The sequence below is a fragment of the Coregonus lavaretus genome, assembly GCF_964263955.1.
Source record: "Coregonus lavaretus genome assembly, chromosome: 34".
Classification (NCBI taxonomy): domain Eukaryota; kingdom Metazoa; phylum Chordata; class Actinopteri; order Salmoniformes; family Salmonidae; genus Coregonus; species Coregonus lavaretus.
The window spans coordinates 25,853,099-25,880,890 of record NC_140021.1 but is presented as its reverse complement, the minus strand read 5'-3'; the positions used below and the strand labels follow the sequence as shown (position 1 = coordinate 25,880,890).

Here is a 27,792-nt window from a genome sequence, read left to right as displayed (position 1 = left end):
GTCCACTTTCAGGCTGTGATATCACACCTCGCTTGTTACAATGGGCAACTGCTTTTCTTACTTAGATGTGGTGAACAGAGTGACAGGGTTTGTCACCTGTCTGTGTTATGTCACCACTGTCACTCACACTTACAGCACCAGGACAGAACAAAGTTATTGAACTCTGTAAAGTTCGAAGTTATAAGTTATAATTGCCATCAGTTGCGTTTTTTGACATGTGCGATGATGAAAGCTAATGTACTGATGAAAAGTGTGTTGTGTGTTCCTTACGCAGGTGTTATAGAGTGTGTTAGAGGTGTTATGTTAAGCGTAAACGTCATATGTCTTCAGCCATCTACCCACTGAACTGGAAAAATTATACAGATTCCAACTATTGGCATACACCAGACAGAAATATAGACCGTTTCATCCATTGTTTAATGTGTTGTAATTGAACACTGAACAGTGTATTCAAAAGATTAGCTTAAGTATCTGATATAATCAGCATTGTTGGACCGCTTTACCTTGTTTGTTTTGCTGTAATAAACCAGTGCATGGCCTGTAATCATTCTCATTTAATGACTCAATAGCTATGTCCCAAATGGCACCCTATTCCCTATGTGATGCACTACTTTTGACCAAGGCCCAGAGCCATATGGGACCTGGTAAAAGGGGTGCATTATGTACGCAGGGAATAAAATGCAATTTGGGACACAGTCAATCTCTCCTCTCATTATTATGATTGATAAAGCCGTCATTGATCCAATAAGTTGTTTGTAACAACTCTATCGTGTCTCACACATCATAAGCCTTCTAATCCTGCTACCCATTGCAGATACAAGACTGAAATATATTATTACCACTGACTGCATGGAATCCCCCTCTTTCATAATGATTTCCAGTTTAACTGTGCTGTTTAAAAACGTTTGGTCAAGCTATGAGTTACAGTTACACCCAAGGCAAAAGTGGTTGAAATGATTATTTAGATAGTTTTGGGATGTACTCTGTAGCCTACGTCTATCATAAGTACCCAGTGGTGACATCTCTGGTACATGTGTGAAGTAGGGGCTAATACAGGTGTAGGATCTTAATTTGATCACTCTTTCGTTGCTGAGAATTTTCTGAAATGCAAACTTCTGGTGTATTGAAAAAGGCTTTTCAGGTTTGTAATTTTCACTTTGAAATTTCAGACAGATTTGCCCGAAAGAAAAATGCATCAACCCCTACAAAAATGTCCATTAATTATAATCCCTATAATAATTCACAAACTGGCTAAAATTAAGATCCTACATCTGTACCAATTGGTGACATCTCTGGTACATGCGTGAAGTAAGAGTTAGGGTTAGGGTGTAGGTGTTCATCTCATCTCTTAGGGTATAGGTGTTCATAAGTACCAAGTGGGGACATCTCAGGTACATGTGTGAAGTTGGGGCTCATACGTACCCAATGGGGACATCTTTATATGTGTGAAGTAGGGGTTATGGTGTAGGTGTTCATACGTACCCAGTGGGGACATCTCAGGTACGTGTGTGAAGTAGGGGTCCTTGGTAAACTTCGGTTCGTTGTCGTTGATGTCATGGATCTTGATAATAAACTCTGACTCTCCCTCTAGAGAGGTGTTAGTGATTCTGTTGACGGCCTTGGCCCGGAGCGTATAGTAGGCCTTCTCCTCCCGGTCCAGCCTCTTAGTGGCGTGGATATCTCCTGAGTTCTCATCAATGATGAACAGAGTACCGGCTCCGTCGCCAGTCAGGACGTACCGTATGCTACCGTCACCCCGGTCCCCATCTGAGTGGAGCTGTGGAGCGATGAGAAGCATTGGGGAGGAAGTCAGTTCTCAGTAGCACTAGATCACATTAAAAACGATTTGTAATTAAACGGTTGCTAAAATTCTATCACCTCGCCAAATGTCAGTTTGCGACAAAACAAGCAATCATTGTCCAGAATCATTGTACAATCTAAACCGCTGTGAAATATATTTTCAACAACCCCAAATGTTGTATTTTCAGCTGTTTGAAGCTGGTGTACAAAACCAAAAGTAAAAAGATTCAAAAGTGATGTGTGTTCGTACAACCTGCCATTTACTAAGATCAGATGTCTCTAACATGCTGTAGAAACATGACATGACAGTTCCACTTCTGACTGGGTCTCCTCTCCTCTCCTCTCCTCTCCTCTCCTCTCCTCTCCTCTCCTCTCCTCTCCTCTCCTCTCCTCTCCTCTCCTCTCCTCTCCTCTCCTCTCCTCTCCTCTCCTCTCCTCTCCTCTCCTCTCCTCTCCTCTCCTCTCCTCTCCTTCTCCTCTCCTCACCTTCTCCTCTCCACTCCTCTCCTCACCTTCTCCTCTCCACTCCTCTCTTCTCTACTATTTGCTCTCTCTCCTGATGCGGCCTGTTTCTTAACATAACAGCTTAGCTTGCTCTGACATTTTAATTCAGCAACCAAATCCCCTCAACATATTTATCTCCGGGAACTCATCAAAAAGCTGGGCTGCGTCCTGAATGGCACCCTATTCCCTATATAGTGTACTACTTAGGAAATGCAATATATAGGGAATAGGGTGCCATTTGGGACACAACTCTTGTCTTTCCTTTTTTTTTCCTCCTGCTGTCTCCCTCCTTTTTATTTATTTTTAACCACCAAGGACATGTGATACAGTGGGGGAAAAAAGTATTTAGTCAGCCACCAATTGTGCAAGTTCTCCCACTTAAAAAGATGAGAGAGGCCTGTAATTTTCATCATAGGTACACGTCAACTATGACAGACAAATTGAAGAAAAAAAATCCAGAAAATCACATTGTAGGATTTTTTATGAATTTATTTGCAAATTATGGTGGAAAATAAGTATTTGGTCACCTACAAACAAGCAAGATTTCTGGCTCTCACAGACCTGTAACTTCTTCTTTAAGAGGCTCCTCTGTCCTCCACTCGTTACCTGTATTAATGGCACCTGTTTGAACTTGTTATCAGTATAAAAGACACCTGTCCACAACCTCAAACAGTCACACTCCAAACTCCACTATGGCCAAGACCAAAGAGCTGTCAAAGGACACCAGAAACAAAATTGTAGACCTGCACCAGGCTGGGAAGACTGAATCTGCAATAGGTAAGCAGCTTGGTTTGAAGAAATCAACTGTGGGAGCAATTATTAGGAAATACAAGACCACTGATAATCTCCCTCGATCTGGGGCTCCACGCAAGATCTCACCCCGTGGGGTCAAAATGATCACAAAAATCCCAGAACCACACGGGGGGACCTAGTGAATGACCTGCAGACAGCTGGGACCAAAGTAACAAAGCCTACCATCAGTAACACACTACGCCGCCAGGGACTCAAATCCTGCAGTGCAAGACGTGTCCCCCTGCTTAAGCCAGTACATGTCCAGGCCCGTCTGAAGTTTGCTAGAGTGCATTTGGATGATCCAGAAGAGGATTGGACTTTTGGTAAAAACTCATCTTGTCTTGATTGGAGGACAAAGAATGCTGAGTTGCATCCAAAGAACACCATACCTACTGTGAAGCATGGGGGTGGAAACATCATGCTTTGGGGCTGTTTTTCTGCAAAGGGACCAGGACGACTGATCCGTGTAAAGGAAAGAATGAATGGGGCCATGTATCGTGAGATTTTGAGTGAAAACCTCCTTCCATCAGCAAGGGAATTGAAGATGAAACGTGGCTGGGTCTTTCTGCATGACAATGATCACAAACACACCGCCCGGGCAACGAAGGAGTGGCTTCGTAAGAAGCATTTCAAGGTCCTGGAGTGGCCTAGCCAGTCTCCAGATCTCAACCCCATAGAAAATATTTGGAGGGAGTTGAAAGTTCATGTTGCCCAGCGACAGCCCCAAAACATCACTGCTCTAGAGGAGATCTGCATGGAGGAATGGGCCAAAATACCAGCAACAGTGTGTGAAAACCTTGTGAAGACTTACAGAAAACGTTTGACCTGTGTCATTGCCAACAAAGGGTATATAACAAAGTATTGAGAAACTTTTGTTATTGACCAAATACTTATTTTCCACCATAATTTGCAAATAAATTCATAAAAAATCCTACAATGTGATTTTCTGGAGAAAAAAAATCTAATTTTGTCTGTCATAGTTGACGTGTACCTATGATGAAAATTACAGGCCTCTCTCATCTTTTTAAGTGGGAGAACTTGCACAATTGGTGGCTGACTAAATACTTTTTTTCCCCACTGTAATTGCAGATGAAAGTAAAGGGCAGAGGCAGACACGTTTGCATGTACACAAGAACACAGTGCACATACAGTATATGCAAATACACATACAAATGACCAAATACATCTTTCCATATATTCAGACATACTGAAACTGTCTGTGTGTGTGATGCGTACAGTATGTGTGTCAGCTGAGGAGCTATACCCCGGGTGGGGTGTGTGTGTGTGTGTGTGTGTGTGTGTGTGTGTGTGTGTGTGTGTGTGTGTGTGTGTGTGTGTGTGATCTCTGAGTGTGTGTGTGACCATATGTGGTGTGTGACTTGCTAGCTTCTGGTTCTGGACAGACGGAGTATGTTAGATTGTGCAGTCAGTGGAGTCAGTCACATGGAAGAGCACTGCAACAGTATGGCACCCTATTCCCTAAATGTACTACATACAGTAGGAAATAGGGAGACATTTGGGATGAAGATAGTATGCAACCTCCTCCTCCTCCTCCTCCTCCTCTCTCTCTTCCTTTCTTTCTCTCGCTCTTTCTTTCTCTCGTTATGACATATGAATGGCTTTTTATTCCAGATGCTGGAAGGTTTTATATGACTATTTCATTGTGTTATGTGTGAGAACAAAGCTGTGGAAGCAAAATGGCTGCCTTTTAAGATTAGTATCTTTAACATTGTTGCATTTGTTTGTTGTAAACACTGAAAGATACAGTAAGTGAAAGATATGATAACCAAGTTGGGAGAAGCCAGCTACTGACTGTCTATGTTTGTGGTTCTGTTGTGCCGAACCATCTGAAAAGTCAGAAAGTCAGCTGAGTGAAAATAATGTTCTTCAACATCATTATCTTCCAAACTGCTTCAGCTTGCAATGCCTCATTACAGCCCTGCGTGCGTCTTACTTTGTCTACCACTACAGCTAATAACCATCGAGTGCTTTACTCTTCTCTCCTATCCTCTCCTGATGTGATGGGAGGTGGAGAGACATTGTGACATATGCTGTCCAATGTTGTTTCTATGGACACAGAGAGAGCGCTCGTGGTCTGCTCATTTGATTTTGAGGGGTTCAAAGTCATTCCCTCATTCCCCTGAAGGATGGTGGTATACAGAAGATAGCCCTATTTGGTAAAAGACCAAGTCCATATTATGGCAAGAACAGCTCAAATAAACAAGGAAAAATGACAGTCCATCATTACTTTGAGACATGAAGGTCAGTCAATACGGAAAATGTCAAGAACTTATTAGGTTTCTTCAAGTGAAGTCGCAAAAACCATCAAGCACTATGATGAAACTGGCTCTCATGAGTACCGCCACATGAAAGGAAGACCCAGAGTTACCTCTGCTGCAGAGGGTAAGTTCATTAGAGTTACCAGCCTCAGATATTGCAGCCCAAATAAATTATATACAGGGTTCAAGTAACAAACACATCTCAACATTAACTGGTCAGAGGAGACTGCTTAAATCAGGCCTTCATGGTCGAATTGCTGCAAAGAAACCACTACTAAAGGACAGCAATAAGAGGAAGAGACTTGCTTGGGCCAAGAAATACGAGCAATGGACATTAGACCGGTGGAAATCTGTCATTTGGTCTGATGAGTCCAAATTGGAGATTTCTGGTTCCAACTGCCGTGTCTTTGTAAGATGCAGAGTAGGTGAACGGATGATCTCCGCATGTGTGGTTCCCACCGTAAAGCACGGAGGAGGAGATGTGATGGTGTGGGGGTGCTTTGCTGGTGACACTGTCTGTGATTTATTTAGAATTCAAGGCACACTTAACCAGCATGGCTACACAGCATTCTGCAGTGATACGCCATACCATCTGGTTTGCACTTAGTGGGACTATCATTTGTTTTTCAACATGACAATGACCCAACACACCTCAAGGCTGTGTAAGGGCTATTTGACCAAGAAGGAGAGTGATGGAGTGCTGCATCAGATGACCTGGCCTCCACAATCCCCCCGAGCTCAACCCAATTGAGATGGTTTGTGATGAGTCGGACGGCAGAGTGAAGAAAAAGCAGCCAACAAGTGCTCAGCATATGTGGGAACTCCTTCAAGACTGTTGGAAAAGCATTCCAGGTGAAGCTGGTTGAAAGAATGCCAAGAGTGTGCAAAGCTGTCATCAAGGCAAAGGGTGGCTACTTTGAAGAATATAAAATATAACATATATTTTGATTTGTTTAACACTTTTTTGGTTACTACATGATTCCATATGTGTTATTTCATAGTTTTGATGTGTTCACGATTATTCTACAATGTAGAAAATAGTAAAAAGAAAGAAAAACACTTGAATGAGTAGGTATGTCCAAACTTTTGACTGGTACTGTAGATATTTTTTAAATAACTAGATGCAGTACAACTGAGGCGAGGGCGTTTGAAATGATGTTGGCTGCGGATCTAGTTCTGTACTGTAAGTGGCACCATGTGCTCTTTTTAAAGGATGGGCCCCCATCTCTTAAAGGCCCTACGATCCATGTGTACTGGGATGGTTAGCTAGTCACTGGGACAACAACCCAACTTGGGATGAGGGGAGGTTTTAGCGGGTGGAATATTGGAGGACAGTTAGAGGTTTACTTAGTCGCAGCTACAGAATCCTTAACAGAGCAAATATAATGGTACAGCTATATGGACATTAAATTATCATGGTACTTCTTAATAGTAAGTTTACAAACATATACTGCATGACCAAAAGTATGTGGACACCTGCTCGTCGAACATCTCATTCCAAAATCATGGGCATTAGTATGGAGTTGGTCCCCCCTTTGCTGCTATAATAGCCTCCACTCTTCTGGGAAGGCTTTCTACTAGATATTGGAAAATTCCATTCAGTCACAAGAGCATTAGTGAGGTCGGGCACTGATGTTGGGCGACTAGTCCTGGCACTAGTCGGCGTTCCAATTCATCCAAAAGGAATTTGATGTGGTTGAGGTCAGGGCTCTGTGCAGGCCAGTCAAGTTCTTCCACACCGATCTCAACAAACCATTTCTGTATGGACTTTGCTTTGTGCACGGGGGCATTGTCATGCTGAAACAGGAATGGGCCTTCCCCAAGCTGTTGCCACAAAGTTGGAAGCATAGAACCATCTAGAATGTAATTGTATGCTGTAGCGTTGAGATTTCCCTTCACTGGAACTAAGGGGCCTAGTCCGAACCATGAAAAACAGCCCCAAACCATTATTCCTCCTCCACCAAGCTTTACAGTTGGCATTATGCATTGGGGCAGGTAGCGTTCTTCTGGCATCCGCCATACCCAGATCTGTCCGTTTGACTGCCAGATGGTGAAGCATGATTAATCACGTCTGCTAAATGGCATATTATTATTATTATTATCACTCCAGAAAATGTGTTTCCACTGCTCCAGAGTCCAATGGATTTTTATGCGCTACACGCTTCCACACTCTGCGGACCCATTCTGTGAGCTTGTGTGGCCTACCACTTCGTGGCTGAGCCGTTGTTGCTCCTAGATGTTTCCACTTCATAATAACAGCACTTACAGTTGACCGGACAGCTCTAGCAGTGCAGAAATTTGACGAACTGACTAAAACAAGCAATAGAAAGTTGGTTACAATTTCAGTTTAATCTACCAGAAAAGGCAGAACAAATATTATAACAAATATTATGGTTAAACTCAAATATACTAATTGATAAAAGAACATTATGTTTTGAGAAATAAAATCAAAAATGGTATGATCTTTGTAAATTATATCATAAATAGGACTGGTGGAGTTATGTCACACATGCAGTTAAGAAAAATATCTGGAAATGTCTGTTCTATCCAAAATTACAACCAACTGATTGCAGCATTACCGCAAAAATGGAGGAGGCAAGTGGAAAGGGGAGACGGTAAAGAACTTATCTGTCAGCTCTGCATTAAAGACCAAAATTAGCTAAAGAAAATTCTGATAAATAAAAAAGTGTAGCAGTTTCATTTAAGGACCAAAAAATTGACAGCTGCGCCATACAGGTTGCAAAATAGTTGGGAAGAGATTTTCGATGTACCGATTCCATGGCACATGGTTTATGAACTGATACAAAATGACACCGGATTCAAAACTTAGAGTTTTACAATTTCAATTATTTGACAAAATTCCTGCAACCAATATAATGTTTTATTTATATATATATATATATATATATATATATATATATATATATATATATATATATATATATATATGGGATATAACCATCCCAGCACTACAGATTTTGCTGCGAAGAGACAGAATCATTAGATCACTTGTTTTGTTACTGCTTGTTTTTGGTCGCATGTTCAGGAATGTCTGAAAAATTGCAACATTTACTTGGAGCTAACTCTGCAAATAGCACTGCTGGGTGATTTGAAAATTCATAGTCAATGTATCAATAATATAACAATACTCTTAGCAAAGATGTTTATCTTTAATTTACAATCTGTAGAAACTATGAGAATAGAAAGGTTCAGAACTTTTGTCAAACATCACAGCACAGTACAAAAATATACAGCAGCTCGAAATCAAAGAGATACAGATGGGAGGGGTTGAAGACTGGGACTAAAAACAAACAAAAGATAACTAATGTAAGATATACTGTCCGTGAAATGTATGTAGTATGTATAAGCTGGAAGTGGAAGCCTAAGTATTGTTGTCCATTAGTTTACTCCAATTAGGGGAGGGGTGGCAGGGTTAGGGAAAAATAATAATAGCATATAATATATTAATATATTTACAAAAAATGTATATGGGGGATTCGAAATGATGCAGACAATTACACTGATAGAAGCCACAATCAATCTGCAATATTAAAAGTATATATATATATATATATAAAGCTGATTTACCCCCCCAAAAATTGTATATATATATATATATATATATATATATATATATATATATATATATATATATATGTATATATATATTTATACTGTATATAAATAAATAAACTCTGCAAGATCCATTAATCATAACATTTTATGAATGATAATAATCTATCCATTAATACATTCAATATTATTTTTTACATTTTTAACACTAATTCTGCAAATTAGGAGGAGGATAATTGTATAGTTTTTTTTTCTGTCAGATTAATGTATATCATTAGCACAGCAAATGTCATGGTCAAAACACATTTGGCTGCCATTTGAGTATCACATCATTATTGGGCATGCTTATGGTTTTAGATAAGACCCTTAGGCCAACCAGCCAGTTACCCTTTTAGCCCTGTGGTCTACCGCCAATAGTCTGAGTACGTCCCAAATGGCACCCTATCCCCTATGTAGTGCACTACTTTTGACTAGGGCCCATAGGGACTTAGTTGACTCATTTAGACACAACTAGTCTTCCTGGCTACAATTGAAATACAATGTCATGTTTATTGTAACTTCAAAATAAACTCATAGATTTTAATAATAATAATAATAATAATCAATACTTGAATGTTAAACATACAATTCAGAAAACATGTTGGGAATGAGTCAAGTAAACATGTGTATTTTGTCTTTAGTATATTTCATAGATTTGTCTTTCAAACTTTTTCAAAGTTTGGACTAACGTTGCAGCTGAATTTATTTTCTCCTCTAATTTGAATATTACTTTTCTGACAGAATTCAGAACAAAGAAAGTAACTACAGCAACGGGATGATAAAAATATGATTCCACAGCTGACGATTCTGAGTTTCAGCAGTTAGGGGAGAGGAAAGAGGAGAGAGAGTGAGAGAAAGGAAAAAGATAGTATTGGTGTGTAGGAGTATTGGCCTAATCTGTGTCCCAAATAGCACCCTATGCCCTATCCAGTGCACTACTTTGACCAGAGCACTTTAGTATTCCACTATATAGGGAATAGGATGCCATTTGGGATGGGCCACTAGTATCTTATTCAGACATCTCATCCTGGTCCCTGTCACACTGTCAGACAGCTGTTCAACAGCCTTGTCACTGCCTGACCTCATCACACCCCATAACGCAGAGGGACGCACAAGAGACACACACCACACACATGCATGCACACACAGAGGAGACACACATTACCAAAGTCCCCTAATCTCTCTCTCTCTCTCTCTCTCTCTCTCTCTCTCTCTCTCTCTCTCTCTCTCTCTCTCTCTCTCTCTCTCTCTCTCTCTCTCTCTCTCTCTCTCAATTCAATTCAATTCAAGGGGCTTTATTGGCATGGGAAACATATGTTTACATTGCCAAAGCAAGTGAAATGGATAAACAAAAGTGAAATAAACAATAAAAAGTGAACAGTAAATATTACACTCACACAAGTTCCAAAAGAATAGAGACAATTCAAATGTCATATTATGTCTACAATGTATACAGTGTTGTAACGTTGTTAAAGTACAAAAGAGAAAATAAATAAACATAAATATGGGTTGTATTTACAATGGTGTTTGTTCTTTACCAGTTGCCCTTTTCTTGTGGCAACATGTCACAAATCTTGCTGCTGTGATTGCACACTGCGTTATTTCACCCAATAGATATGGGAGTTTATCAAAATTGAATTTGTTTTTGAATTCTTTGTGGGTCTGTGTAATCTGAGGGAAATATCTGTCTCTAATATGGTCATACATTTGGTAGCTCAGTTTCCACCTCCTTTTGTGGGCAGTGTGCACATGGCCTGTCTTCTCTTGAGAGCCAGGTCTGCCTACGGCGACCTTTCTCAATAGCAAGGCTATGCTCACTGAGTCTGTACATAGTCAAAGCTCTCCTTAATTTTGGGTCTGTCACAGTGGTCAGGTATTTTGCCACTGTGTACTCTCTGTTTAGGGCCAAATAGCATTGTAGTTTGCTCTGTTTTAAAAAAAATATTATTTCCAAAGTGTCAAGTAATTATGTTTTTGTTTTCTCATGATTTGGTTGGGTCTACTTGTGTCGCTGTCCTGGGGGTCTGTTGGGTCTGTCTGTGTTTGTGAACAGAGCTCTAGGACCAGCTTGCTTAGGGGACTCTTCTCCAGGTTAATCTCTCTGTAGGTGATGGCTTTGTTATGGAAAGTTAGGGAATAACTTTCTTTTAGGTGGCTTTTTAATGGCTATTTTCTGGATTGTGATAATTTGCGGGTTTCGGTCTAATTCTGCTCTGCATGCATTATTTGGTGTTTTACGTTGTACACTGAGGATATTTTTGCAGAATTCTGCATGCCGAGTCTCAATTTGGTGTTTGTTCCATTTGGTGAATTCTTGGTTGGTGAGCGGACCCTAGACTTCACAACCATAAAGGGCAATGGGTTCTATAACTGATTCAAGTATTTTTAGCCAGATCCTAAATGGTATGTCAAATTTTATGTTCCTTTTGATGGCATAGAAGGCCCTTCTTGCCTTGTCTCTCAGATCGTTCACAGCTTTGTGTAAGTTACCTGTGGCGCTGATGTTTAGGCCGAGGTATGTATCATTTTTTGTGTGCTCTAGGGCAACTGTGTCTAGATGGAATTCGTATTTGTGGTCCTGGCAAATTGACCTTTTTTGGAACACCATTATTTTTTGTCTTACTGAGATTTACTGTCAAGGCCCAGGTCTGACAGAATATGTGCTGAAGATCTTGGTGCTGCTGTAGGCCCTCCTTGGTTGGGGACAGAAGCATCAGATCAATTTTAACTGCACACTTGTTGTTTGTGTACATGGATTTTATAATGTCATATGGTTTTCCCCCAACACCAGTTTCCATCAATTTGTATAGCAGACCCTCATGCCAAATTGAGTCAAAAGCTTTTTTGAAGTCAACAAAGCATGAGAAGAGGCCTTTGTTTTGTTTTGGTTGTTTGTCAATTAGGTGGTGCAGGGTGAATATGTGGTCTGTCATACGGTAATTTGGTAAAAAGCCAATTTGACATTTGCTCAGTACATTGTTTTCACAGAGGAGATATACAAGTCTGCTGTTAATGATAATGCAGAGGATTTTCCCAAGGTTGCTGTTGACGTACATCCCACAGTAGTTATTGGGGTCAAATTTGTCTCCACTTTTGTGGATTGGGGTTATCAGTCCTTGGTTCCAAATATTGGGGAAGATGCCAGAGCTGAGGATAATATTAAAGAGTTGAAGTATAGCCAATTGGAATTTGTGGTCTGTATATTTTATCATTTCATTTAGGATACCATCAACACCACAGGCCTTTTGGGGTTGGAGGGTTTGTATTTTGTCCTGTAGTTCATTCAATGTAATTGGATAATCCAGTGGGTTCTGGAAGTATTTAATAGCTGATTCTAAGATTTGTAATTGATCATGTATATGTTTTTGCTGTTTGCTCTTTGTTTTAGAGCCAAAAAGATTAGAGAAGTGGTTTATCCACACATCTCCGTTTTGGATAGATAACTCTTTGTGTTGTTGTTTGTTTAGTGGGTTCCAATTTTCCCAGAAGTGGTTAGATTCTATGGATTCTTCAATTACATTGAGCTGATTTCTGATGTGCTGTTCCTTCTTTATCCGTAATGTATTTCTGTATTGTTTTAGTGATTCACCATAGTGAAGGCGTAGACTCAGGTTTTCTGGGTCTCTGTGTTTTTGGTTGGATAGGTTTCTCAATATCTCTCTTAGGTTTTTGCGTTCTTCATCAAACCATTTGTCACTGTTGTTAATTTTATTAGGTCATCTGCTTTAAATTTTTTGATTTGTTAGGGAAGCTGAAAGGTCAAATATACTGTTTAGGCTTTCTACTGCTGTCACGGATTCAGCCGAGGCTGCTCCTCCTCCTTGCTCGGGCAGGCTTCGGCGTTCATCGTCCCCGGAGTACTAGCTGCTGCCGATCGATGTTTCAGTGTTTGTCTTGTTTGGTCTTTATTGTTTACACCTGTTTCCCATTATGTTTTATTGTGTTCCCTTTATAACCCTCTGTTTCTCATTGTGTATTGTGCGTAATTGTTTTGGTCTTTGCGGCAGTTGCCCATGTGTGCGGGTCTTATTATTTCCTCGCTGTTTGAGGTTGCCTGTGTACTTTGTATTTTGCACTGCATCCAGTAAAGTTTCTGCCAGTAGCTCGGTGTCCTGCTCTTGACTTCGCCTACCGCATACACCTCGCTGTGACAGAATTACGCACCATTAGACATGGAGTCAGCAGGAGCGGCGGTGCCAGCTGGATCAATAGAAGAGCGCGTAGAACAACAAGTGGCTATGATCCAGCCTCTCGGCACCGCCATGGAACAGGTGGTGAAAACCGTGGAGCGATGGGAAAGAAGAAGTTGGTCTACACCTCCTCCGACGATACCACCACCATCAGCTATGCCCATCGCTTCATCTCCGGGGTCCAGTGGGATTCGACTCTCGCTCCTGAGGGCTTATGATGGCACAGCTGCCGGGTGTCAGGGTTTCCTGCTTCAGGTGGAACTCTACCTGGCAACCATCCACCCGGCGCCCTCGGGATCCGAGAGCGTGTCCGCCCTCATCTCCTGTCTGTCCGGCAAGGCGCTGGAGTGGGCCAACGCCGAGTGGGGGGGAATAGACGCCGCTACAGTCAACTATGCGGAGTTCACCCGCCGCTTCAGGGCAGTATTTGATCATCCACCAGAGGGTAAGGCGGCGGGTGAACGTGTATTCCACCTTTGACAGGGAAGGAGGAGCGCGCAGGAGTTCGCACTGGACTTCCGGACACTGGCTGCCAACGCGGGATGGAATGAGAGGGCCCTCATCGACCACTACAGATGTAGCCTGAGGGAGGACGTGCGTCGGGAATTGGCCTGCAGGGACACCAACCTAAACTTCGATCAACTGGTGGACATGTCGATTCGCCTGGACACCCTGTTGGCTACCCGCGGACATCAGGACTTGGGGCCGTCCATTCCATCCCCCAGCACTTCCGAGCCGACCCCGATGGAGCTCGGGGGTGCTGGTACAATGTGAGAGACCAGGAGAGAGGCCGTCCCCTGCACCAACTGTGGCCGCAGAGGACACACTGCTGGTCGGTGCTGGGGATGGTCTCCTCGGAATCGAGGCAGTAGGCTGCGCACTGATAAGTCATTCCAGGTGAGTAGGCGCCCAACTCACCCAGAGCTCCCTGTTGCGCATATGTGTATTAAAGTTGTGTTTCCCGAGGTTTCTCCTCATTCCCAGCATAAGGCGCTAGTCGATTCAGGCGCAGCTGGGAATTTTATCGATCGCCATTTCACCCATAAGTTAGGGATTCCTATAGTTCCAGTGGATGTGCCCTTCCCTATCCATGCCCTAGATAGTCGCCCTTTGGGGTCTGGGTTGATTAGGGTGGTCACGGCGCCACTCAGGATGAAAACGCAGGAGGGCCATGAGGAGATAATTTGGTTGTATTTGATTGACTCTCCTGCGTTTCCCGTGGTGTTGGGGCTTCCCTGGTTGACGTCTCATGACCCCAACATTTCATGGCAACAGAGGGCTCTCAAGGGATGGTCTGATCAGTGTGTCCGGAGGTGTGTGGGTGTTTCCGTAGGGGCCACGACGGTGGAAAGTCCGAACCAAGTTCCCACCATGCACATTCCACCTGAATATGCCGATTTGGCTCTCGCCTTCTGTAAAAAGAAGGCGACTCAATTACCACCCCATCGACAGGGGTATTGTGCGATAAACCTCCAAGTAGGCGCTGCGCTTCCACGTAGCCATGTGTATCCTCTGTCTCAGGCGGAAACATATGTCGCCGAATCGCTGAGACAGGGATACATACGGCCGTCCACTTCCCCTGGGTCCTCGAGTTTCTTTTTTGTGAAGAAGAAAGATGGGGGTTTATGCCCGTGTATTGACTACCGTGGTCTCAATCAGATCACCATCAAATATAGCTATCCTCTCCCTCTGATTGCTAGTGTGACGGAGTCATTACACGGGGCGCGATTATTCACAAAATTGGATCTCAGGAGCGCGTACAACCTGGTGCGCATTAGGGAGGGAGATGAGTGGAAGACAGCATTCAGTACCACCTCGGGTCACTATGAGTACCTCGTCATGCCATACGGGTTAATGAATGCTCCTTCAGTCTTCCAATCATTTGTGGATTAGATTTTCCGGGACTTACATGGACAGGGTGTAGTGGTGTATATTGATGACATTCTAATATACTCCGCTACCCGCGCAGAGCATGTGTCCCTGGTTCGTCGGGTGCTTGGTAGACTGTTGAAGCATGACCTGTATACAAAGGCGGAGAAATGTCTGTTCTTCCAGGAGTCCATCTCCTTCCTGGGACACCGGTTGTCCGCGTCAGGGGTGGAAATGGAGATTGACCATGTTTCAGCCGTGCGCAATTGGCCGACTCCCTCCATGGTGAAGGAGGTGCAGCGGTTCTTGGGTTTTGCCAATTACTACCGGAGGTTTTTCCGGGGCTTTGGGCAGGTAGCAGCTCCCATTACCTCCCTGCTAAAGGGGGTCCGGTGCGTCTGCAGTGGTTGGCTGAGGCGGACAGGGCTTTTAGGCATCTGAAAGATCTGTTTACCTCGGCTCCGGTGCTGGCACATCCGGATCCCTCTTTGGCGTTCCAAGTTGAGGTGGATGCGTCCGAGGCTGGGATTGGTGCTGTACTGTCTCAGCGCTTGGGTACGCCACCTAAACTCCGCCCCTGTGCTTTCTTTTCTAACAAGCTCAGTCCGGCGGAGCGCAATTATGATGTGGGGGACAGGGAGCTGTTAGCTGTGGTGCAAGCCCTGAAGGTGTGGAGGCATTGGCTTGAGGGGGCTAAACACCCTTTTCTCATTTTGACTGACCATCGTAACCTGGAGTACATCCATGAGGCATGGAGGCTGAACCCTCGCCAGGCTAGGTGGGCTATGTTTTTCACCCGATTTGTATTTACGCTCACATATAGACCAGGGTCACAGAACGCTAAGGCAGACACCCTGTCCCGACTATATGACACAGAGGAGAGGTCCATTGAGCCTACTCCCATACTTCCGGAGTCTTGTCTGGTGGCACCGGTGGTATGGGAGGTTGATGCGGACATCGAGCGGGCGTTACATACCGATCCTACTCCCCCACAGTGTCCAGAGGGTCGGAAGTACGTGCCGCTCGAGGTTCGTGATCGATTCATATATTGGGCTCACATGTCACCTTCCTCTGGCCATCCTGGTATTGGACGGACAGTGCACTGCCTTAGTGGAAAGTACTGGTGACCCACTTTGGCTAAGGACGTGAGGGTTTATGTTTCCTCCTGCTCGGTGTGCGCTCAGTGTAAGGCACCTAGACACCTACCCAGAGGGAAATTATAACCCCTACCCGTTCCACAACGACCGTGGTCTCACCTCTTGGTGGATTTCGTCACGGACCTTCTCCCCTCCCAGGGGAATACAACGATCTTGGTCGTTGTGGATTGGTTTTCAAAGGCCTGCCGTCTCATTCCTATGCCAGGTCTCCCTACAGCCCTACAAACTGTTGAAGCCCTGTTTACACACGTCTTCCGGCACTACGGGGTACCTGAGGATATAGTGTCTGATCGGGGTCCCCAGTTCCTCTAGAGTCTGGAGGGTGTTTATGGAACGTCTGGGGGTCTCGATTAGCCTTACCTCAGGGGTTCACCCCGAGAGTAATGGGCAGGTGGAGAGAGTGAACCAGGATGTGGGTAGGTTTCTGAGGTCCTATTGCCAGGACCGGCAGGGGGAGTGGTCGGAATATATCCCCTGGGCAGAAATAGCCCAAAACTCACTTCGCCACTCCTCAACTAACCTTACGCCTTTTCAGCGTGTGCTAGGTTATCAGCCGGTCCTGGCACCTTGGCATCAGAGCCAGATCGAAGCCCCTGCGGTGGACAAGTGGTTTCGGCGCTCGGAGGAAACCTGGAACGCTGCGCATGTCCATCTACAGCGAGCGATCAGGCGGCAAAAGGTGAGCGCCGATCGCCACCGCAGTGAGGCTCCGGTGTATGCACCGGGAGATCGGGTCTGGCTCTCGACACGAAACCTGCCCCTTCGCCTGCCCTGCCGGAAGCTGGGTCGGCGGTTTGTGGGGCCATTTAAAGTCCTGAGGAGATTGAACGAGGTATGTTATTGGTTACAACTGCCCATTAATTACCGCATTAACCCCTCGTTCCATGTGTCTCTCCTCAGGCCGGTAGTAGCTGGTCCACTCCAGGAGAGTGAGGTACGAGAGGCTCCTCCGCCCCCGCTGGACATCGAGGGGGCTCCGGCGTACTCAGTCCGATCTTGGATTCGAGGCGTCGGATGGGGGGCCTGCAGTATCTCGTGGAGTGGGAGGGGTACGGTCCGGAGGAACAGTGCTGGGTCCCTAGGAGGGACATCCTAGATCCCTCCATGTTGAGGGATTTCCACCGGAGTCATCCGACTCGCCCTGCTCCGCGTCCTCCTGGCCGTCCCCGAGGCCGGGGTCGGCGCACGGCTGGAGCCACGCGTCAAGGGGGGGTACTGTCACGGATTCAGCCGAGGCTGCTCCTCCTCCTTGCTCGGGCAGGCTTCGGCGTTCGTCGTCCCCGGAGTACTAGCTGCTGCCGATCTATGTTTTGGTGTTTGTCTTGTTTGGTCTTTATTGTTTACACCTGTTTCCCATTATGTTTTATTGTGTTCCCTTTATAACCCTCTGTTTCTCATTGTGTATTGTGCGTAATTGTTTTGGTCTTTGCGGCAGTTGCCCATGTGTGCGGGTCTTATTATTTCCTCGCTATTTGAGGTTGCCTGTGTACTTTGTATTTTGCACTGCATCCAGTAAAGTTTCTGCCAGTAGCTCGGTGTCCTGCTATTGACTTCGCCTACCGCATACACGTCGCTGTGACAACTGCCAAGTTTACACCTTCACTATTACAGTGAAATGTTTTGTCCACGAAGTTGTCTAAAAGGGATTGAATTTGTTGTTGCCTAATAGTTTTTTGGTAGGTTTCTACACTACTTTCCATCCATCTGTAGCATTTCTTAATATTGTGCAGTTCCTTTGGCTTTGATGCCTCATGATCATGGGCGGTGTGTTCAATAGGGCGATATGGGCGACGCACTGCCAAACGGGAAAAGGAAGGGATTTTTTTTCTAATCAATTATATCATGGCAACAGTAGTTCAGTGTTCACGTCTGATCTGCCAGCCACTAAATGTCCAATCAGGCTAAAGTCGTGCTTCAAATGTCCCCGCCCGTTTTGGGGCGATTTCAGTCAGGTTGAAAATCGCCCAGAAGTCTCTCATAGCCTCTAATGTAAAATATTTTTTTTTCAAATTTCTGAGCTTTCAATACATTCTCTATGGGTGTCTGAGGGCTTGCACTTACGCGCTTTCGTCATACGTAACGTAACGTAACCATGAACGGCAGACAGCAACGCTTGGACAGCGACTGGTGTAACCGACATGCACCATCTTTCAGAAAAGATTAAGAAAAATGAGCTGTCAAAGACCCACATTGATAGCTGTTTGAGATTGTCTGCTTTGGTGAGAGTGAATATTGCCACTCAACTGGATGAGGGATACAGGCTAGCTGTCCGCCGCCACAACGATGAGGTTAGCAACAGCAGAGTCGTGAACACTGTCTACGAGAATCGAGACGACCTCATAGAATGTTTTGAAGCCATCCGGACGGGTTCATTGGGTTCATTTGACCAGCCCACCGTACCAGAAGCTACAGAATAAGGACATCGATGCTGTCTTTATCAAACGTGCCCTCGACAGCTTCGCAAGCAGTGTGCAGGCCATAAGGTAAGATAAAGATTAAACAATATCATTCGATCTTTCTCAAAGCAGAGCTTTATTTGAAAATGTATGCATGAAAGGAGACTGCATTTGTGTTTGAAATTACATTATTGTCATTATATATGGCCAGTGGTGTAATCTATCTTATTTTATATACTATGTGTACTGTACAGTGGTGCTCATAAGTGTATGAACACATTCTAAAGCTGACTAAAAAGAGGAATAAAAAAATAAAAAAATCATCTTTTGGAAATTGATCTTAATGACTTAATTAAAAAAGTTGGAAAATCCAACCTTTAAGGACACCAATTTTCTTTTCTTTTTTATTCCTCTTTTTAGTCAACTTTAGCATGGGATCATAAGCTTATGAGCACCACTGTATACTGTGCTGAACATCCAGGCTATGTGAGACACAAAGGCTAACTTAAACACTAAAGACTTTATGCATCCCTGCCCATTTTAAGTGGAACTGAAGTATTTGTACTATACATGGATACATTGCATATACCTGTGCATCACATAGACAACAATACTGTACAAAGCCAACAAACACATTGGTCTGTTTGCCTTCAGGGACTCCTCTCAACAGCAGCTGCAAGAAGCAACAGGAGCCAAAAGACCCAGAACAGCTTTGAGAGAAGAGGAGAAGCAGAGGCTGTCTGAAGAGGTCTGCAACACCATCCTGGATCACACCAAAGAAAGGTTCTCTTTCTCTGGCCACCTTGTGAGTGCTACCTTACTGCAAGCAGACATGTTTGAAAGGTACTGCCATTCAAAAAAATAAAAAACCTGTTCATGTTCATTTTTACAAATCTATACAATTGGCCAGAATATGGTTGTTCATATTTACAAATCTATACAATTGGCCAGAATATGGTTGTTCATTTTTACAAAGCCATACATATTGTTTATGCAGTGTTGAGGAATGTGAAAGAACACCCTTGATTATTTTTACTGTGATAACTTATTTTGCTTTTGTAAGCCAACACTTTTGAGATCAGTCAATAAATGCTTCTGGTATTGACTTATATGCTGCCCCTGTCTTCATGTTGTTGCTGGACATATCTTTTTAAAAATGTGTGTAGGTCACCTAAATCATCAGAAAAATTGCCCCTCCTGAGAATTTTTTCAGGAGCCGCCACTGCTCATGATTGAGTATTGCTCTGTTCAGGTAGACTGTGATTTTGCTGTGATCTGATAGGGGTGTTAGTGGGCTGACTGTGAACTCTCTGAGAGACTCAGTGATAAAGTAATCTACAGTACTACTGCCAAGGGATGAGCTGTAGGTGTACCTACCATAGGAGTCTCCTCGAAGCGTACCATTGACAGCTGCAGGAGTTGTTACCCTTTTTTTTTTGTCATAGTTGTGTCTAGGGGGGCATATTTGGGAGGGAATACTGTCACCTCCAGGTAGGTGTTTGTCCCCCTGTGTGCTGAGAGTGTCAGGTTCTTGTCCAGTTCTGGTATTTAGGTCGCCAAAGACTAGTACATGTCCCTGGGCCTGGAAATGGTTGATCTCCCCCTCTAGAATGGAGAAGTTGTCATCGTTAAAGTATGGGGATTCTATTGGGGGGATATAGGTAGCACACATGAGGACATTTTTCTCTTTTGAGATAATTTCCTTATTAATTTCTAGCCAGATGTAAAATGTTCCTGTTTTGACTAATTTAATAGAGTGGGTTAGGTCTGCTCTATACCAAATTAGCATACCCCCTGAGTCTCTTCCCTCTTTCACCCCTGGTAGTTTGGTGGATGGGACTACCAGCTCTCTGTAACCTAGAGGGCAACCAGTGGGTCCGTCTCCTCTATACCATGTTTCTTGTAGGATGACAATGTCTGTATTGCTCTTTAGGCCAAAGGCAGATGACCTCAGACCTTGTATCTTCCAGGATGAGATAGTAAAAGCTTTGTGTTCCATAGTGTCTAGTGTTTTTGTGCGGTTTAGGCCCGGATCATTACGGTAGGTGTGAGCAGAGCATGTTGAGCAACTGATACATACCTCTTAGGTCGCAGGATGGGGCTTTAGGGGGGTGCATTAGTGGGGGTTGGGCCTGTTGCTCTGCTCACGGCCTGGGCATATGTGAGTCTCTCTCTCACTCACATACATACACACTAGGCAGACAGGGGCTCTGCTCACGGCCTGGGCATATGTGAGTCTCTCTCTCTCTCTCTCTCTCTCTCTCTCTCTCTCTCTCTCTCTCTCTCTCTCTCTCTCTCTCTCTCTCTCTCTCTCTCTCTCTCTCACACACACACATACACACATACACACATACACACATACACACATACATACATACATACATACATACATACATACATACATACATACATACATACATACATACATACACACACACACACACTAGGCAGACATGGGCTTATCGCCCTAATCAACAAACACAGCAAATGTGTGCTCCAGGTTGCCGCCAGAGACAGAGGCATTGCCAAGGCGCAGATACAGAAAGAGCTTCTGTGTGTGCCATATTACAAACTCCTACCCCTCTATTGCCAAGGTGAGCAGCTGGGGATTGGGGAGCCTGAAAAAATAAGCCGAGAACAGAGAAGAGCCTGGGCTGCTCCCCACAGATCCCCATGTAGCCTACGCGTTTGTCCCAAATGACACCCTAATCCCTATGTAGTGCAGTACTTTTGACCAGGGTACATAGGGCTCTGGTCAAACGTATTGCACAATGTAGTGAATAAGGTGCCATTTGGGACGCAGACTATGTACGTTTCAGGCAGACACTGACTCACACACAGCTAGTGGGGTGACAGCCTAGCCCTGTGCATTATTATGTCTCTGTTCATTTGCTTTTTTCCTTTCATTTCCAGCCCATTACTGTGGGGTAAGCAGGGCCGGGCGGTGAGGGGAGAGGAGCAGAGGGGAGCTGGGGGGGGGAGAATATAGATAGAATATAACTGCTTGCTTGGGATGCGCGGAGAGACCATACCCACCGGGCCTAGCGAACCACTGGGGCCTATCAGGGTCTGTAAATACTTTATGAGATATGATCGTACAGCACAAATACTCCTCAACCACAGGCCATTAACCATTTTCACTAGGAATGTGCCCTTTGGTAAAGCAGGAAAATAATGAAATAAGCAAACAAACTCTCCCCCAGTGACAGCCCAGGCTCTCTGAGGCACGATATGCGGCTCGACTGCTAATGAGACTCAGTGTACGATGATTCTCTTTCCTTCCTCCAGTAAAACCAACCACCCGGCCCGTACACACCAGATAACAGCAGACATCTGCGTCCCAAATGGCACCCTATTCCCTATTTAGTGCACTACTTTTGAGAAGTGCCCATAGTGCACTATAGGGAATAGGGTGCCATTTGGGAAACATCAAACCAGTAACACTGACTGCGCTATGGTCTACTTCTCTAGTCGTTTCTTTTTCTCCTTTTCCATCCTTTCATGCCTCTCCTTCGTTCATCTGCCTTTGTTTTATTCCCCCTATTGTTCGGGAGAGATTTCATGTGATTTCATTTGTTAGCATTTCAGAACCCGATAAAGATGGAGTTTATAGAATAACTGTTTTAAAGGAGTGATAGGGGGGAAGCTGGGGGAAGAGGAGGACCTAATTAAACTGCAGTAGTTTCATCATTTTATATTTTACTGTGTGTCTAGAGCAGGAGAAGCAAACCCCTTGGTCGCATCCCCAATTGCACCCTAGTCCCTATATAGTACACTACTTTTGACGAGGGCCCTTAGGGTGCCATTTGGGACTTAACCCTTGTTTATAACCTGCCATTGTATTATTTCCAATTCATTCTCTCCTTCTCTAACAGAAGTTGTATTGTTCTGTGCTGTGTTCCCTCATTCAGATAGAATCAACTTCAATGACAAAAGGTTTCCCTTTCGTGTTGCTCCGTTTTGGAGCCTGTGATGTGACGTGTGTGTGTGTGTGTGTGTGTGTGTGTACGTGTGCATGTGCATGTGAACGTGTATAACTATTCTTGTGGGGACCGGAAGTCCCCACAAGAATAGTAAACAAACTTTTTGTTGGTCCCCACAAGGTAAAATGCTATTTCTAATGGGTTTAGGGTTAGGAGCTAGGGTTAGTTTTAGGGTTAGGGTTAAGTTTAGGTTTTTGGGTTAAGGTTAGGGTTAGGGTAAGAGTATGGGTTAGGGTTAGGTTTAGGGTTAGGGGTTAGGGAAAATAGGATTTTGAATGGGACTGAATTGTGCATCCCCACAAGGTTAGCTGTACAAGACTGTGTGTGTGTTGATACTAACCATTTGGCCACAACTAGATAACTATAGTTAGCAACATTATAATTAATTCACAATGGATTCATTTTTGAATGAAGCAGCTGCCCTTTTAGCTGTTGAGAGTTGGTGGAGTAGCTAGCTAGCTATGTTGTGCTAAATGATGATACTAACCGTTTAGCTAACATTAGCTAGCAAGCAAACTGGCAGTGGCAGTATGGGATAATGGAGAGTGAATGAAAATATGTTTTCACTGTCTTGCTAGATAGCTAGCTTGGTAAAGCATTTATTGTTGTGTGCGTTGTGCTGCTCTTACCACCCCATTCGTTTCATAGCTAGACTTAAAATATGTATTATATGCTTTATTGTCTGACACTGGGAAAAGTGCCATCTTTTTCCTTTTTCTTGTCACTTCTGTCGGCTCCCCCATGTGGAGATTAGTGGTCTCTGATTGGCTCAAAGTCAAGTTCTCGGTCACTGATGAACATTAGATTCTACAAGTAGAAACCGTGAGGTTCGTCGGTACCAGGTCAGTACACAGCAGAGATGTATTTTGTTCTAACAAGAGAATAACAACCTCCAACTGTGGCAATCAGATTTCTCAGTGTTTCTGTACCAGGGGTTGGATCCGGTTCAGGAAACAGAACTGAAAACCGGAAAATAACAAACATTTTCAAGGAACAGAAATGGAACCTGGAATGAAAGTGATCCATACTGTTCCAGAACAGAATAGTTATTTGAAAAGCATGGGAACCGGTTAATAACATTATTTTACGTTCCAGGCATTTTTTTCTAGTCCCACAAAAAAAAAAACGCAAAAAAGAACCTATACAAAGCCTTCACTCTGTCACTCAGAAACTTATTCCAGTGTCTGCCTGCAAGCTGAAAATCTTTGCAAGTGTGTGTGTGTGTTTAGGCTACCTGCCTCTCCCCCACGAAGCATAGGCTACTGTACTGACGTTACAAGCGTGATTCAGAAGATAGGAAGAGAGATTTTCAATTCGCTAGAGAAGAATGGATTAATTTTTCCAATGCTAGTTAAGGATACTTTAGGCCTAGTTATCACGTTTCACGTTGGATTTATTAATTACAAAAAGGTAAGACTTGTTTTTAAATCTGGTGCCGCTCTGCACACACAAGCTTGTTAACTAGCTGCATCACAGTGCTGAGGCGCCACTACAGCCTGGGGTTTGATGCGGCCGTGACCGGGAGCCCCATAGGATGGCACACAATTGGCCCAGCGCCATCCAGGGTAGGGAAGGGTTTGGCCGGGGGGCTTTCCTTAGCTCATTGCGCTCTAGTGTCTCACTGACTTTGGTCATCTGTCGAACAGTGTTTCCTCCGACACACTGGTGTGGCTGAGCAAGCATATCCCAACCAGAAGCCATGGATTACAGGCAACATACGCACCGAGCTAAAGGCTAGAGCTGCCGCTTTCAAGGGGCGGGACACTAAACCGGACGCTTGTAAGAAATCCCACTATGCCCTCAGACGAACCATCAAACAGGCAAAGTGTCAATACATGACTAAGGTTGAATCCTAGTACACCGGATCTGACGCTCGTCGGATGTGGCAGGGCTTGCAAACTATTAAGGACTACAAAGGGAAACCCAGCCGCGAGCTGCCCAGTGACGCGAGCCTACCAGACAAGCTAAATGCCTTTTATGCTCGCTTCCAAGCAAGCACCACTGAAGCATGCTTGAGAGCACCAGCTGTTCCGGACGACTGTGTGATCACGCTCTCCATAGCCGATGTGAGCAAGACCTTTAAACAGGTCAACATTCACAAGGCCGCGGGGCCAGATTAGCAGTGCGTGTACTCAGAGCATGCGCGGACCAACTTTTTTCTCTTTCTTTGGGGTGGGGTAAGGGGGGGTAGAAGGATTACTTTATCCTATCGCAGGTATTCCTTAAAGAGGTGGGGTTTCAAGTGTCTCCGGAAGGTGGTGAGTGACTCCGCTGTCCTGGCGTCGTGAGGGAACTTGTTCCACCATTGGGGTGCCAGAGCAGCGAACAGTTTTGACTGGGCTGAGTGGGAACTGTGCTTCCGCAGAGGTAGTGGGGCCAGCAGGCCAGAGGTGGATGAACGCAATGCCCTCGTTTGGGTGTAGGGACTGATGAGAGCCTGAAGGTACGGAGGTGCCGTTCCCCTCACAGCTCCGTAGGCAAGCACCATGGTCTTGTAGCAGATGCGAGCTTCAACTGGAAGACTAAATGACTACCGCCCCATAGCACTCATGTCGGTAGCCATGAAGTACTTCGAAAGGCTGGTCATGACTCACATCAACACCTTCATCTCGGAAACCATATATCCACTCCAATTCGCATACCGCCCCAACAGATCCACAGATGATGCAATCTCTATTGCACTCCACACTGCCCTTCCCGACCTGGACAAAAGGAACACCTATGTGAGAATGCTGTTCATTGACTACAGCTCAGCGTTCAACACCATAGTGCCCACACAGCTTATCACTAAGCTAAGGACCCTGGGACTAAACACCTCCCTCTGCAACTGGATCCTAGACTTCCTGACGGGCTACCCCCAGGTGGTAAGTGTAGGCAACAACACATCTGCCACACTGATCCTCAACACTGGGGCCCCTCAGGGGTGCATGCTTAGTCCCCTCCTGTACTCCCTGTTCAACCACGACTGCATGGCCAAGCACGACTCTAACACCATCATTACGTTTGCTGACGACACAACAGTGGTAGGCCTGATCACCGATAACGATGAGACAGCCTATAGGGAGGAGGTCAGAGACCTGGCATTGTGGTGCCAGGACAACAACATCTCCCTCAATGTGAGCAAGACAAAGGAGATGATCGTGGACTACAGGAAAAGGAGGGCCGAACAGGCCCCCATTAACATCAAAGTGGCTGTAGTGGAGCGTGTAGAAAGTTTCAAGTTCCTTGTTGTCCACATCACCAACAAACTATCATGGTCCAAACACACCAAGACAGTCGTGAAGAGGGCACGACAACACCTTTTCCCCCTCAGGAGACTGAACATATTTGGCATGGGTTTCCAGATCCTCAAAAAGTTCTACAGCTGCACCATCGAGAGCATTCTGACCGGTTGCATCACCGGAGCGCCAAGTCTAGGTCCAAAAGGCTCCTTAACAGCTTCTACCCCCAAACTATAAGACTGCTGAACAATTAATCAAACGGCCACCCGGACTATTTACATTGAAACCCCCCTTTGTTTTTTACACTGCTGCTAATCGCTATTTATTATCTATGCATTGTCACTTTACCCCAAACTGCATGTACAAACTACCTTGTCTAACCTGTACCCCCGCACATTGACTCAGTACCGGTACCCCCTGTATATAGCCTCGTTATTGTTATGTAATTTTATTGTGTTACTTTTTATTTTTTTTACTTTAGTTTATTTAGTAAATATTTTCTTAACTCTATTTCTTGAACTGCAATGTTGGTTAAGTGCTTGTAAGTAAGCATTTCACGGTATACAATTTGATTAGATTTTGAAGCAGTGTAAGCAGTGTGATAAGAAGTAGCGCGGCCACACATTACTCGACCTTCGCCTCTCCCGAGCCCATTGGGGAGTTGCAGCAATGAGTCAAGGTCGTAATTGGGGGAGAAAATGGGGTAAAATAAATGCTTGTGGCCATTCCACCCTGACCACCCTGACCACGTCTGATCTCGGTAGATAAGCAAGGTCGGGCCTGGTTAGTACTTGATGGGAGACCGTCTGGGAATACCAGGTGCTGTAAGCAAAAAAATAAAAAAACTCCTTGGTGAAGTAATTTAATGAGCTAAATATAAAAAACATTAATTTCATGTTAAAAAAGGAACAGAAAGGAACGATATAAATCATTAGTTTTTTTGAGGGTTCGAACCGGTTCAGAACTTTATTTTGCTGGTCGGAACAGTGGAATGGAATGGAAAAAAAGGGTTTCTGTTCAGAACGAAACGATTGGAGAAAATGTTTTTGTTCCAACCCCTGGTCTTTACCGTGGCTGTGAGTGTGAGTGCTGTCTATTACACGCTAAAGGATGAGCCTTTAACATCTTACATGTTTCGATTATCCTCCAGTAGTTGACTTTTGATGTTGACCGTTTTATACGTTCTTTTATTTTTTTATTGTCTTTTTTTCTATTTTCTCATTTTTGTTCTTCTCCTCCGCCTCTGCTTCGTTCGTTCACGAGCTGTGTCATTCTTCTAGAAGCAAGGCTGAAAGTCTCGCTTGGGGCCGACGTTATGTTGTGGAATCTCATTTGGGTTGGATGACTCTATCCTCTGGACGGACGGAGGGAGGGCCTGACGGCACAGCACGAATGCAAAGCAACCAGCCCCTATTCATCCATTTTTGTGTCCCAAATGGCACCCTATTCTCTATATAGTGCACTACTTTATATGCACTATACAGGGAATAGGGTGCCAATTCGGACGAATCCCAATCCTTACAAAAAATCCTCACTTTCTTCCTCCTCACTCACTTGTCCTAACCTTGGCTGGGATGCTTTACTGTCACAATCTCCTCAATTACAGTACGTTGTACGACAGAATGATATCTTGACTTCCTTGACTCTCTTGTCTAGCATGTAAAGCATGGGCTTATTTGATATTCTTCCTTGTAGGCCTCCGCAATGTTATCTAGGTCGAAGTTGTGTTTTCATTTTGTTGGACAAATAATGGCTGTACGATGCCTGTGTGTTTGGCTGTAGGGCTCCGCTAGTCCGCGACCTCCTTAGGATACTTTGATGCTATGATTGGAGTGGACATCGGCCGAGCTACCACATACAGTAGCTGACAGTCAGCACTAAACACATCAGACAACACTACATCTGACTCAGCCTAGGAGGGAGTGCTATGGGGTGAAGTTTCCCCTCCCCCAATCTTAACCTAGGCCATTAGTGGGGAAAATGCAAAAT

General features: G+C 44.5%; 1 protein-coding gene across 1 annotated transcript in view; it reads right to left on the bottom strand.

The window, feature by feature from the left end:
- The window catches only part of LOC311109396 (cadherin-6-like), a gene marked incomplete at its 5' end in the record, with an annotated part of 50,650 nt that overhangs the window by 22,438 nt on the left and 420 nt on the right, over positions 1 to 27,792 (bottom strand). The window contains one exon of the mRNA XM_084152255.1: positions 1,483 to 1,777. Coding sequence (XP_084008381.1) covers positions 1,483 to 1,777 — 295 coding nt within the window. The remainder of the gene's footprint in view (positions 1 to 1,482; positions 1,778 to 27,792) is intronic.